The sequence below is a fragment of the Scyliorhinus canicula genome, chromosome 4 (genome assembly GCF_902713615.1).
Source record: "Scyliorhinus canicula chromosome 4, sScyCan1.1, whole genome shotgun sequence".
Taxonomy (NCBI): domain Eukaryota; kingdom Metazoa; phylum Chordata; class Chondrichthyes; order Carcharhiniformes; family Scyliorhinidae; genus Scyliorhinus; species Scyliorhinus canicula.
This window is the reverse complement of record NC_052149.1, coordinates 90536358-90551127: the sequence shown is the minus strand read 5'-3', so window position 1 is coordinate 90551127 and position 14770 is coordinate 90536358. Positions and strand designations below refer to the sequence as shown.

The following is a 14770-nucleotide window of genomic DNA, read 5'->3' as shown; positions in this document are numbered from 1 at the left end:
ACAAATGAGACCAGATCCAGGCATTGCACCTGATCCCACACTCATCTTAGCCAAAAGGCTAAGAAGCGCTACGGTTGATCTTAGCCAAAAGGCCAAGAAGTGGTCATTCTAATCATTTACTTGTTTACATACAGAGGGCTAATGGAATGTTGGTACGATTACTGAGGATTCTGTGGAGAATAGAGAATCTATGAGGGATTGTTTTTAGTCGTAGCTAAGCCAGTCATGTGACATCTTAGTGGGATACATATTATGTAATTAATGGGAGGAGCCAGGTCTTTTTGTAGTTTGGCATAGGATTTGAGACTTGACAAAACAGAAGGATTTTAAGTTGAACAGCAGTTTTGCCAAATGCTGCTAGGTTGAGCAAAAGTGTATTGGTTCTGCTCCTGAAAGGGTCTCTCTGTCCCAAGTCGCTACACAACTAAGCAAGTAATCTAATTTGTTAACTTTATTTCTAAGCGACATTTGAACTAAATTGGGTTGCTTAATTGGAGTTAGTAGCAGGTATAGATTGGAAGTTTAAGTTTTTCCTTGTGTTTCAGAACTGTTTAACTGATGATTGTAAAACTATTTTCTTTGATGTTAATGTGGGTAATTCTGCTTTTAAATTAAGTTTGTTTCAATCAGAATCATCACTCCTGGGGTGAGGTATCCTTTGCTCACAGTTTTACAAATTTTAAAAATTGGTTAGAGTTCTTGTCTGGTATTCTAACAAATGTTGGGGTCTGGTATCCTGACAAACATCAGCAGTCAAATATATTACCTTGATCTTTTGATTACAATTTTAAATTAATGTGACCATTCAACTGTATCTAACATTCCAAGTGTTCCATTCATTTACAAGACAAAAGGATGATCATGATTTTCAGCGGCACGGTAGCATAGTGGTTAACATTGTTGTTTCACAGCGCAGGATCCCAGGTTTGATTCCCAGCTTGGGTCACTGTCTGTGCGGAGTCTGCACATTCTCCCCGTGTCTGCGTGGGTTTCCTCCGGGTGCACCGGTTTCCTCCCACAAGTCCCGAAAGACGTGCTGTTGGGTGAATTGGACATTCTGAATTTTCCCTCAGTGTACCCAAACAGAGCCTGAGTGTGGCGAAGAGGGGATTTTCACAGTAACTTCATTGCAGTGTTAATGTAAGCTTACTTGTGACACTAATGAAGATTATTAAATTATTCAGGAAAATCAAGACAGATTAATCTCTGCCTACATATTGATGTAATTCAATCCAAATATTAGATGTCTGCGATAACTAAAAGGAATATCATAATATGTTGAAAAACTTTTCTTATCTCCTGTAGGTTTATTTGGAAGCATTTTTGGAATGATGGGTGTATATGTATATGATGGGCAGCGAATAAATGAAAACGGATTCTTCCAGGGGTACAACAAATTCACTTGGATTGTTGTCATTCTACAGGTCAGAATTTAATCTTAATGCAGATGTAAATATTGGAATCTAAAGGAAATTTTTTCTTTGCTGCAGCACAGCACCGTGTAAGCTTTGCTGCAAAATTGGGCATGAGCTGCTCAGTTTATCCTCCATTAAAATGAATGGTCAGAACATTTGTGCAGTCAGAGTTTACTCCCAGTGCAGAAGAGGGATATCAGTGCTCCCAATCTCCATTGTAGATATAAAGGAAGAAAAACATCTGTTGACTAGCACCAAATTAAGGTTTCTTCCAAATGTTGCAATTTAGTTTATTTCATCCAATTTATTTTACAGTAGTGAAATAACTGTGTATTATCTTGTTACTATCCTTTTCAGTTTTGTTCCAATCGCATGGAAATGGAAGTCAAGTAAATATTTTTGCTTCCATCTATTGTTCTACCACTGGAATAGAATAATCTCTTTAAGGATCTAAAAGGGAAAAAAGGAACAAGTTATGAATTAGGACCTGTGTGAACTGAAATATAAGCTGTAAAATAGAGCAACAATATTGTATTTGAATATAGGTAATCCGGTGAATCACGAGAGAGTTGAGAAAATAGAACAACGTAGTGGTTTAAAAACTTAAGGAAGAATTTGTCTGAACTTAAATCAGTTTTTTTCATCCCTGTTCCCTGTCTTAATTTAGTTATTCTGATCTGATATTCAAGATAACTTGTTGGTCTTCATTTTGTTTAAAAATAAATTAAAATGTGTTGAGGTTGGCAGCTGATTGGCACCTGTTAAATCTTTTTGCCCTGAAGTATAATTTCATTAAATTATCTTTGCTGCTATGTGATCTGATCACATTGCCATTATCTGTCAAGCTCATACATGACATTGTGTGACAGTGAAAGATACAGCATCCCCTTCCAAAGTGGTAATGCAACGAATGAGATTCTCCCATTCAATTTTAGAATTATAGAATTTTGCAGCACAAAAGGAGACTTTTTGGTCCATCTGTCGTAGCAGCTCTCTAGAAGTTATCCATTTATGCGGGGGGGGGGGGGGTTCAAGTGTTATGTGGCCCATAAAGGCCCCAAAATGGTGGCCAGGAAAAACGTGCACTGCCCACCAGATTGAGGTAAAGACAAGTGAGGTGGCCATTACCCACACAGGGTAATCAGGGAACCCTTAACTTGAGCATCCCCTAAATTTTAAACAAACAGTTAAGTGTTCACTGTAATCACCATGGCTCCCAGTTCTGAGATCCCCAATGTCTAATCTCCAGGTTCTCCCGACCCAAATAGGACCAAAATTTCCAAGACACCACTCCACTTTTTCGATTCAGCCTGCTCCTACAACACACATCTTAATTATGGTGAAAAACTCCTTTTCACTGGTACCTGCACAGCAGTTCAAGAACGTTGCTCATTACCATCTTCTCAAGGGCAATTAAGAATGAGCATCAAACGCTGGTCTTTCCAGTGACGCGCAAATCCAGAAACAAATAAAAAATGTCCGAGGCTAAATAGCCAGGGCACCTTGGATCTTGCCATTGATGTGCAGGTATAGAGCACTAAGCTGCGAGTGCCCTAAAGTGTTGGCAAGAGACAACTGCTCACTGATGCTCAGTTTGGGTTCTAACAGACCACTTGGCTCCAGATCTCATAGACGCGAGAGCTAAATTCCAGAGGTGAGGTGAGAATGACTGCTCTTGATCTCAAAGAAGCATTCGACCGAGTGGGGCACCAAGAAGCCCTAGTAAAACTGAACTCGGTGGGGATCAAGAATGCTTTCCAGCGACTAGAGTCATACAGAGTACTAAGGAAGATCATAGTGATTGTTGGAGGCGAATCACGTCTGCCCCAGGACATCGCTGTGGAGGTCCTTAGGAAACATCCATTGCTGTATTATCGATGACCTTCCCATCATCTTCAAAATTAAAATAGGAATAGATTGGCAGGGAACATTGGACAAGTTGAATTCTGAATGAAGAACAAGATCTTTAGGATAATCTTCTTGGGATATGGACATTGTTGGCAAAGGCAACATTTATTGTCTCACCCAATTGCTCTAAGCAGGGAGTATAACAAATGAATGACATGCTAATCTACTTCAAAAGACAATGAATTGTCAATTGCATTGTGGAGAACTGGAGTCACATGTAAGCTGGCCCCTGTGAAATTAATTTCAACCCATAGTAAAAGACAAGGCAGATCCATGGAAATTACTACACAAGTGCTGTCTGATAAAATGGTAAATAAAATTATCTGGACTTCAGTAAGTAAGTGCTGTAAAGAATAAGTCTGTACTCTATCTATTGAACACATCCATCATGGTTAGTCACTTTTACAAACTCTTAAATAAGTATGATTTGATGAAAAATCAAAGTGTCTAAATAACCTTCATGAAATCGATCTACTTTGACAGTGGTTAATTGAGGATGGAATATCTTCATGGTGCATGGTTGAACAGTTCATTTATCTGCTAAGTTCTGTTGAGCCAAATAGACTAACTTGGTTTATGTATGAATTATCAAATATGGTGCCTCAAGAGACCTACTGTTTTAATTTCTTTCTTCTAAGCTACTAGAATATCAGTAAAAAGGATAAGCAACCGAGATGGCTCCATTTCAGTGGCAACAACATTTTGAACTCCAATCCAACCCTGGAAAATGCTACAATGGCTCAGTTTGTAGCAGTACCCATGTTCTCTGGTATCAAGACTGTTCTAGATCTCAAATTACAGATGAGTTCTAGCAAGATACTTTGTAAATTTTAAAATTGGAAGAAAAATAATTTATTGGCATTCTGAGGTCCATACTACTAAACCAAGGTGCTTTAGTGTTTTTTTTGGTTGACATTGATAGTGATGTCAGACTGTATTGTGCTATAATAGCCATTTGTAATTAAGTTTTTTTGTTATGAACGATTACTATAATTCTAAACATGCAATTATTTCTTCATAATACCCTTATTTTTTTTACTGCTTCCAGGCTCTCGGCGGTCTAGTAATAGCAGCAGTCATCAAATATGCAGATAACATCTTAAAAGGATTTGCCACATCGTTATCTATTATTCTTTCAACATTGATCTCTTATTTTTGGTTGCAAGACTTTGTTCCTACCAGGTACTGAGCAAGGGAAGATTTGTTTTCTTGATTCCTTGTGCTGTTTTTGCCCTTAACTTTGTTCTATTTTTGCTTTAAACAAAATAACGTGTCAACACCCAAGTACGGTTGAAGACAATGTTCTGCATTCAATGTTTGAAATTATTAACTTAATAAAGACTATTCAGTCTTGAAAACTTTATTCTTTAAACATTAACAATTATATGACATTACATTGAAACATCAAGAACAAAATAATGCAGTGTACAGTTATGGGTACAGGGATAACTTTATAATTACTTCCAATTGGTAAAGTGACAATTTGTATTGGAGAAATATCTAAAATTCCAATTAATAGAGAATTCTGATTGGTTGAGTTCCAGATAAAATACAGTTTGCTGTGCTTTTTAAAACATAATTTGATCCTGTTGTTTCTAAAACATAATGCAACAACAGGTATTTGAAACTAGCTATTGTCCCAAACATGTTTTTTTAAAATTTAGTGGACCCAATTAATTTTTTCCAGTTAAGGGGCAATTTAGCGTGGCCAATCCACCTACCCTGCAGATCTTCTGGGTTGTGGGGGTGAAACCGATGCAAACTCGAGGAAAATGTGCAAAGTCCACACGGACAGTGACCCAGAGCTGGGATCGAACCTGGGACCTCGGCCCTGTGAGGCAGCAATGCTAACCACTGTGCCACCGTGCTGCCCTAAACATGTTTTATTTAATATGAAACCCATTACCCAATTGTGTCATTATATTACTGAAACTATCCTAGGTTTTGTCACCAAATTCTTGTTGCAAAAGTTACTATTTTCTGTCAGTTCTAAAGACATTTTTATCCTATGGATCATGTCTAATACAGCTGGGTGAGACAGGAGGATACACCAGATTCCTCCTAATCACAAAGACAGATGTACACCTTCTGGCTTTCAGTGCTTAGAACTTTTTCCAAATGTAATCTGTTTTTCACTGGGGAGGCGACTTTCATCCTATGTTAATGCAACTGATTCCGATCCAGGTTCCTGGAGACATAAATCAGTGATCAGACATGCTCTCCTACAAAAATACGATAGTTGCCTAAACTAAAATATGTTGACGCTGACCAGTGGAATTCCCAGAAAATGGCTGTGGCACCCTTTTGTTCATAATATTTGTTCATATTACTGAGTGGACTGCAATGCCTTTTGTTCAAGGAGAAAATGAGATGCTATTCTGCTCGAGTTCACCAGAATGGTGGCGGAGGTGGGAATCTATAGTACGAGGAGATACTTTTTTTAAAAAATGTTTTTATTCTCCATTTTCACATTTTCCTTCAAAATTTACACCCCCACCCCAAACAACGGCCCACCTGTTCATATATGCATCCAATAAAACAAACCCTCCCACGGTGGAAACAAAAAACAAAGGAGAAAAAGGAGTCCGGGACCGCCCATGGTCACCATAGAGTCCGCTACCCTCCGCCAGCACACTCAAAACCACCCTAATCTCCTTCCTCATTGTCTCCATGTATTTTGTAAACTGCCTTTCGAATTCCGCAGCCATCACCTTAATTATTTCTTCAGCCGTAAGCAATGCGGCCTTCCCTGGTGCTCCAGCCTCCATTTTCCTTGGTGACCTTTCCACTCCCCGACGGACCTTCAGCTGTTTTTTTAACGGCCGTTTTCTTTGCTCACCCTCGACATTTTCCTTTACTGTGTCTTGACTGTGCCTCCTCTGTGCCTTCTCCCTGCTTTTGCCGCCTCCATGGACCCTGGGACCGGGCTTAACCCCCGAAAATGCCGTTCCCGTACGGGAGCCCTCCATTGCGCGGCTGCCTCCCGCCCGCCGTCCTACGAGGAGATACATAAGATACTGGAACTATTTCCCCTGGACCAGATTAAAGGGGCTTCATAGATATTTTTTGAAATTGAAATGTTTTTATAGAGTAAACTAGGAAAGGCTGTTCCCCTAGGGAGTCAGTAATAAAGGATTACCATTGCAAATTTTCACTCGAGAGTGAGGAAATGTTAGGATAGCTTTCTTCACATAGAGAGCTATTGAAGTATGAAATTCTTCACCAAAAGGAGTGGTTAGTGCAGAGACCATTTCCTGTTTTTAAGGAAAAATTAAATAAATATTTGAAGCAAAGTAAATACAATACTGTTGAGACTAGGGTAGTGGGATTAGTTTTGACTTGCCCTGCAAAGAGCTGGCACAGAAGGACAGCACGATGTTGCAGTGGTTTGCATTGCTGTCTCATGGCGCCGAGGTACCAGGTTCGATCCTGGCTCTGGGTCACTGTCCGTGTGGAGTTTGTACATTCTCCGTGTTCGCATGTGTTTAGTCCTCACAACCCAAAGATCTGCAGGTTAGGTGGATTGGCCACGGTAAATTGCCCCCTAATTGGAAAAAAATGAATTGGGCACTCTAAATTTATGAACAAAAAAAAAAGAGCTGGCACTGAAATAATGGACCAAATGGCCTCCTTCTGTGCTATGACTTTGTTTATTTCATCAGGCTTTGACAAACGCAATCTTGTGTCATCTAATAATTATTTTCTAATTGAGGGGAAGTGAGAGCATCGGTTTGGTCCCCAATTTGCGACAATCACCGGTTTGCCCCGGGGAATATGGAAGGTGGGTTCTGAGCATGGCGGAGGGCCGGGATTGAGAAGATAGGGGATCTGTTCTTGGAAGGGAGCTTCCCGAGCATGAGGGCGCTAGAGGAGAAATTTGGGCTGGCGAGAGGGAATGATTTTAGGTACTTGCTGGTGCGGGACTTTCTATGCAGACAGATTCCATCCTTCCCACGCTTGCCACTTGGGGGGATCCAGGACAGGGTAGTGTCCAGTGGATGGGTGGGGGAGGGTAGGGTCTCAGATATATACAAAGAGCTTATGGGGGCAGAGGAGTCACAGACCGTGTAGCTGAAGCTTAAGTGGGCAGAGGAGCTCAGAGGAGAGATAGAAGAGGGCTTATGGGCAGAGGCATTGAGCAGGGTGAACGCGACCACAACATGCACTAGGTTCAACCTGATTCAATTCAAGGTCGTTCACCAGGCCCACATGACAGTGGCCCGGATGAGTAAATTCTTTGGATTGGAGGACAGGTGTGCCAGATGTTCGGGAGGACCAGCGAACCATGTCCACATGTTCTGGGCATGTCCAAAACTCAGGGTATACTGGCAGGGATTTGCAGACATTACGTCCCGGGTACTGAAAACAAGGGTGCCGATAAGTCCAGAGGTGGCAATTTTTGGGGTTCGGAGGACCTGGGAGTCCAGGAGGAGAGAGAGGCTGCGTTTTGGCCTTCGATTTCCTGGTCGCCTTATGGCGAATTCTGCTTTTATCGACGTCGCGGGAAAACTAATCATCAGCGGGGCGGGGGCGGCTAGGGCAATGTAGATTAGGGGGTTAATTAGGCGGGACCTTGTAGAAGGGGAACTGGTTTTTGCATTATGTTGATTGTTCTTTGCACACTGTTTTATATTGTTGTTTACTATGCCAAAATGCCTCAATAAAACTGTTTATCAAATTTTTAAAAATTATTTTCTAATTAAGCACCACATTTTGCTGTTTCAGGCTTGATGATGTCCTGCATAATGCACATTGACACTACATTTTAGGTGCCGAACTTAAAACCTAATCTCAAGAAAGAGTATTTTCTCATTCTCCCCGTGTCTGCGTGGGTTTCGCCCCCACAACCCAAAAATGTGCAGAGTAGGTGGATTGGCCACGCTAAATTGCCCCTTAATAGAAAAAATAATTGGGTAATCTAAATTTAAAAAAAAAAAGAAAGAGTATTTTCATTCTGAATAGGAAAGGGATTGATGAATACCATGGACAATTGGTTAGGTAGGACTTTTAACCAACAAAGATTTATGAGCTCAGGTTCCTAATATATATATATATATATATGTATATATATATATATGTATATATATAAATATATATGGGGCTGGTTTAGCACAAGGCTAAAGAGCTGGCTTTTAAAGCAGACCAAGGCAGGCCAGCAGTACATTTCAATTCCCGTACCAGCCTCCCCGAACAGGCACCGGAATGTGGCGACTAGGGGCTTTTCACAGTAACTTAATTTGAAGCCTACTTGTGACAATAAGCGATTTTCATTTCATTTCATATATTTATTAAATGAGGTGAACCAAAGAAAATACATTAATATACTAGGTAGCGAAATATAAACTGCTTCAAACCCAAGGTTCCATAATGAAATTCTAAACTGATGATGGAGTAAGATTAATTTTTTTCATTAAAGCTGCATATAAGATATGTTGCATGTGTATTTGAAGCTTTTGTGGGGGAAGGGGAACTTCATCTCTAAATCTCTGTTTCTCTGTTTTAGCGTCTTTTTCTTTGGGGCCATCCTGGTGATAATTGCAACGTTTCTATATGGCTACGAACCCAAGAACACCTCCAATCCAAGCAAAGCATGATGAAGTATCAGTCAGCAGAACACTCCATTCATGTGCAGATGTAAATCTCAACGAGGAGTCTAAATGCTGGTATCTGGAGGCACTTTGCAGAAAACCGTCCCAAGATATGTTTCTTAACGTCGAGAATTGATATTAAGGAAACTGCTGGCGTTATAACATTACGTGGATGAAAATGAGAAATTTTCTGTATTTCATAGGATCTTGGTGAATGTATAGACTAATGGTTCTCTCAGTTTTGAAATATCAATGGCCAAATACAAAGCATCACACATGTAGACAGATGAGTAGTTAAAAGAATCATGCTTGAGCTCAGTGACAGAAATAGACCTATGCAATGTGCAATCAGGGTTCATAAATTGACAGGGTTTACTAGTAAATGGGTTTTGACAAACAAAATGTTTTAACTCAAATTGAAGACAAGTTTACAAGATATAGCATTTTCATTTTTATGTCTCTATAGCTATCCTATATCTGTTTTTCACCCAAAACTACAATAGTTTAGTCCAAAACTACCTTAAACAAACTACTGCTTCTTTGTTAAAAAGTTAAATGAAGAAAATCCCATGCATTGCTGAAAGGCAACCTTTCCTTTGCAGTCTTTCCTAAAGCAAAGTGGCCATTTTATTTCCATGCTGCTGAGCACACTGTTCTGTATTATGAGATTTAATGGAGCAAACCATGGAATCTGATTCCCAAAGCAGTTAAGAATTCCATATGATAAAAACATACATTGACTCATTTAATCACCATAAGCCAGTGACCAAGTAGTGCATCATATTTTTGTCTAGATGATCTGTAGTGGAAAAGTCACCTAAAGAATGGTTAGTTTGACTGACTGTGACTCAAATGTTGCTATTCTATTTCTGGCAATGAATAGACTCTTTTGAAAATTGTAATCCTAAAATTATTTTCATGAGAATAATTCCTAAATCTGTACCTTAAACCTTCTGTGGTCCCCTGCTGTGAAATGACCGGTACTACCTAATTAAATGCTGATAGAAACCTCAAACAGGCAATAGCACTGACATACTCAAAACAATGTGATCACAGTTAATGAACCTTTCAGTTGTGTTCTTCACACTGAATTGTTTTGCTTCTTCTATTCATATTCATTTTTGTCTATAATTTGACTATATGAAGGTTGTAATTTATTAGAGGGCTTGTATGAATTGCACAAAGAAACTCACTCAAATTTCTTGTCTGGTCCAACTTTTAATAGAAGTTATAGCACAGGTACAGTCATTTGGTCTATCAAATCTGTGCCAATTTCCCACTCTGCTGCTCATTTAATCCTTTACTCCAGAAGTTGTCAAATTACATTTTAAACAATTTATCGGCACTGCTTCAAATTTGGTTTGTCACAAGCATTTCATGTGCGATCCATCTGTGAGGGGAAAATAATATTTTTATAATTGGTTTAAATTTGTGCCCCATTGACCAGTGAGGGCAATGGGGGGGGCGGAAATTATGATTTTAACATAATCCTTTTTCATCCCAAAGTCCTCTAACTTCACCTCCACACTGCCACAGGAAGAAGCCTTAACCTTCTTGGTGTTCTCATGCAACTTTGTACACTTTGATAGTCTTTTGGTTCATTATTGTTTCATCTTTTTCTACTGCTTTTATATTCTTCCTGTAATATAGTTTTGTAAAGCTGTGCACAATATTCCCAACTGTGGGCTAGGATCATTTATTTTATTGTGTATGTTCACATCATGATGATCTTGTTTCTGTGCACTATTTAAAATCTTAATTTAATTTGCATTTACTTTCTCACTCTTGTGTTTTTATATTTTTATGCATTCAACAATTTAAGCTCAACTGACCAGTTCATTAACCATTTATGTCCTCTGCAGTCTATCTTACTACTTCGACCAGTATCATCAGTAAACCTTCACTTTGTTCCCTCAAATACGGTCAATATACAAACAACATAAGTGGGATTGACGCCAAAACAGGCAATCTGGGATACATTTGCAGTTTCTGAAATTTGCCTTCTGCTCTCCAAACAGTTCTATCCATAAAGCCACATTCTTCCATGTGCCATTAACTTTACCATAAGTCTCTGATGTGGTATCTTATCACTTTTTTGAAAATCCATGTAAACAGTGTCCACTGCATTTTCTTTATCTGTTATCTCCTTTATGATTTTGGTAATGGTCAGGAATGGAGCTGTAGATAGTGCAGTCTAATCATGCAGTTTGTTGGTATGTGCCATGGAGTTAAGAAGATATTGATCTATGGTGGAAGATGTCAAGGATAATCTGGATGTTGGAGAAACTGGAAGATTTCTTGTGACTCCTTGTCCCATGCATAATCTCTGGTTATAAAGAGGCAGAAGTCAACATTGCATTTTCTTTGGGTAATATCGAAAGATATTTGGCCTCTGCTTCACATCTCACCACAACAGCAAGCCTCAAATTGGGATGTCAGCTTGTTGGCACAAATCCCTGCTCTTTTACTCAACTCAGTGAGCTGGTGTTCCCAGTACTCTTCAAAGAATAAAACAATTTACTGGAAAGTATGGACCAAGTATGTTAATTATCTTCTACTTCATTCCAAAACTGTGACTGGTACCAGAATAGTTCATTTGGTAAAATTCTCTCCCTATTTTGATACTAGGCATGTGACTACTTTGTGGTAAGTTGGCTGATTTCAGTAAAGACAGTATTGAGAGCATTACAGTTGACCGTTTTAGTGACGAGCATTATCTGGACTCCTGTTTATATATGAATACAGGTTAAAAGCACAATTGGAATTAACAATTAAGCAGCCCACAATTTGGGAAAATGACAATTCTGAATCTGAACAACTGGTTCATACCCTAATAAGAAAAGTGCATTCAGGACCGGAAAGAAAATTCTGTCCAGAGGGGAACCGGTGAAATTGTAATTGGCTACCATTTTGTTGCAGCAAGAATCCAAACAAGCTTTGCCATTTGATGATGCAAAAATATCCAATTTCTGTGTGTGCTTCCTTCTTTTAAAAGTGGTTAGATTTTATTCTTCTCAGTCTCCTTCATTGACTACCCTCCCCCACAACATACCCTAAATTATTTGAGTTGAAACCTGCTGTATATAGATATTATGCATTTTTGATTTGTTGCAAGTTTCACTCAAATATGCCAGAATAGTTGAGTTATATTCCTTATTTAAAGATAATCAAGATAATAATCTCATTTGAAAGATTTAAGGATATATGTTACCTTGGTGAGATGCTGCTTCTGTTAAAGTAGATGCCTTTGATGCGTTAAGGAAACAATTAGCATTCCATTCTTTATGCAAAATATATTTTAAATTAATAGTAGATGAGATATCAATTTAGAGTTTGCTGTAGGATATTTCATTAATTTATTATAATCAAATGCACCACCTCTTCACGCTACTTAAAAAAAGTGTCACCCACACCCAAAATTATAAGTACACTATTTTAAGCAAGAGGCAAAAAACTAATCAGACACAGTGGCAATCCTGTACAATTAATCATTACATTAAATTGAGTAAGTAGCAAGGAGGGGCTAAGAAATGGCTTCCTGTTGTCAAATGGTAAGGGGTACCGTGTGCTTATAGTAGTGTTGGATAATGTTTCAGACTCCAGGGCAAGATATGCCACCTGATAATTTTGGTCTTGAACAAATTGCCTTTGTATCGCTAAGAACTTATACAGTGTTGAATATCATTTAATATGATCACATTTAAAATTGCATAATTTTCAAAGTGACTTCTATGGCTCCTTTGCATATGGAAATTATTGCCCATATGTTTTATGTACGCCTGGCCTGCGACCTAAGCTTTTAACAATTATGTAATGCTTAAGATAATGAACCCTTTGAAATTCATAACTAACTCCAGAACACCAGTTGAAGTTTAAACTTTTTGGGTATAATTCTTTTGAATGTTACTAAACATTTTTATTGAATCACCTGCGCAGTCCTCTTGCATGCAGACCTAAGCTAGTAAAAGGACCATACAAATTGTTTATATAGTAATATTTAGGCCTTTTCTATCCCCCTCCCTCAATAGATTTACCTATTCTGATGTTTTTCACAATGCAAATGTTAACATTTTTTTTAATGGTCCACAAGAATGTAGTTAATTTTGGGCAAAATATAATTTCTAATCTCTCGTTATTCACAAAAGTGTGTGAATTTGTTTCACGCAATAAAATTATTGATGAAGGGGTATGGTTTATTAACTGGAAGGTATCTCGGGTTTCAGTATTTATTGCTTCTTGCATATAAGTTTACAGATTTTAATATCCGTTCGGGTTTTAATTAAATTGGTATTTTTCCAAGTTGTCAATAGTGAATATTGGAATTGTGTCACAGTTATAAATTCCTATATGCTGATAAGTGTACAGTTCTGTTCTAAAATAAAATCCAGCATTGATGTACAGATGAAAAGGAGATGGTTTTTATATTTCTGAGCAGGCTTCCTCTCTTTTGCTCCTCTCCTGAAGGCATTATCCTTCACTGCGGTACAGTTATATAGCTATCGGATACTTCTTGATATCTTAGGAAAGTGGCCATTATTCATGTGACAATGAATATTGACTAGCTATTCAACCATGTGATTTGCAGCAGATTTTCTGACCTCAATTGCCCTTCATTCTGCCTTCACTCAATGTCCATTAACAAGTTGTAGCCTGAATAGCAGTTAGAAATAGGATCTTACGACTGCGACCTCTTCCTCCATCTTGGTATCAGGGCAGGCGATCCAGCTGCCCCGAGCACTCTCACAATGCCTGGAAGATTGTGGTGCAAAGCTGTGTTTACTGACTATAAAAAAGGCCTTCGAAACCTAAGAGAGCCCACAGCTCTCCTGAAGATTGAGGGTGTTTATTGCCGTGATTAAACCAAATTTTACCTGGACAAGAGATGTGCTTATGTCTACAAAGCAAATAACAACACTTCACTCCTGGAGGTAAACTAAACAAGACTCGTGTCATTTGGGGTAAACTGACCTGTGCTCATGGAACCAGTAGCATGGTGCATGCCACGTTCAGCAGTAACCTGCCCACTAAGGCTATTGGGCACAGGATTCGTGTGATGCTGGACCCATCAAGGATTTAAAACACAGCTCTACATAAATTGACAAATAGTTAAATAATCTTACGGGCGGCATGGTGGTGCAGTGGTTAGCACTGCGCCGAAGACCAGGGTTCAATCCCGGCCCTGGTTCACTGTCCATGTGGAGTTTGCATATTCTCTCCGTGGGCTTCACCCCCACAACCCAAAGATGCGTAGGGTAGGTGGATTGGCCACACTAAATTGCCCCTTAATTGGAAAATAGAGAATTGGGTACTCTAAACTTATTTTTTTTAAAATAATAATACCAGATACAGTCTGACATCCACTGGTCTGGCAAAGATCACATGACTCAGAATTGAGGGGTCATTTATTGGCCATTCCACTTGGGTGCATTCACTGAGTGCTCCCATCAGGGGATACCTATGAGGAGATACTTTTTATTGATAGATTTTGCAGCTATTTTCAAGTTCTCAGTTTCTAGCTGATAATGGCAGTTGTATTATATAAAGGTATCATCTTTGTTTGAAAAATCTAGCGCAAGGTGATGGATGTAATTATTAGGGAGCTTTCAAAATGAGATTTAAATGATCAAAAACATTACATGTTGGCTGGCAAGCTGATTCACAACAAATAGTGACATTTGCAAATAACAATGGTGGGAAGATATAATTCGCTACGCTTGTAAGCACAAACGGAACTATACTGCCTTAATTTTAGTTTCATAGTTTTGGCTAGTGACAGTCTTTTTTAAAGTACCCAATAATTTTTTTCCAATTAAGGGGCAATTTAGTGTGGCCAATCTGCCTACCAGGTACACATTTGGG

At 38.8% G+C, this 14770-nt stretch overlaps 1 protein-coding gene and 1 pseudogene across 8 annotated transcripts in view; both read left to right on the top strand.

Moving 5' to 3' along the window:
- The window catches only part of LOC119964791 (UDP-N-acetylglucosamine transporter), a 48231-nt gene extending 34917 nt beyond the window's left edge, over positions 1–13314 (top strand). For 7 of the 8 annotated variants that reach the window (XM_038794772.1, XM_038794777.1, XM_038794776.1 and 4 more), the window contains 3 exons: positions 1306–1424; positions 4372–4505; positions 8827–13314. In XM_038794772.1, the coding sequence (XP_038650700.1) occupies positions 1306–1424; positions 4372–4505; positions 8827–8917 (344 nt within the window). In that variant the 3' untranslated portion in view covers positions 8918–13314. Of the gene's footprint in view, positions 1–1305; positions 1425–4371; positions 4506–8826 lie in introns of those variants that run through there. The other variant, XR_005460363.1, reaches the window with a different exon arrangement.
- Positions 13315–13638: 324 nt separating this feature from the next.
- LOC119964146 lies at positions 13639–13988 on the top strand (annotated as a pseudogene).
- The last annotated feature ends 782 nt before the right edge of the window (positions 13989–14770 follow it).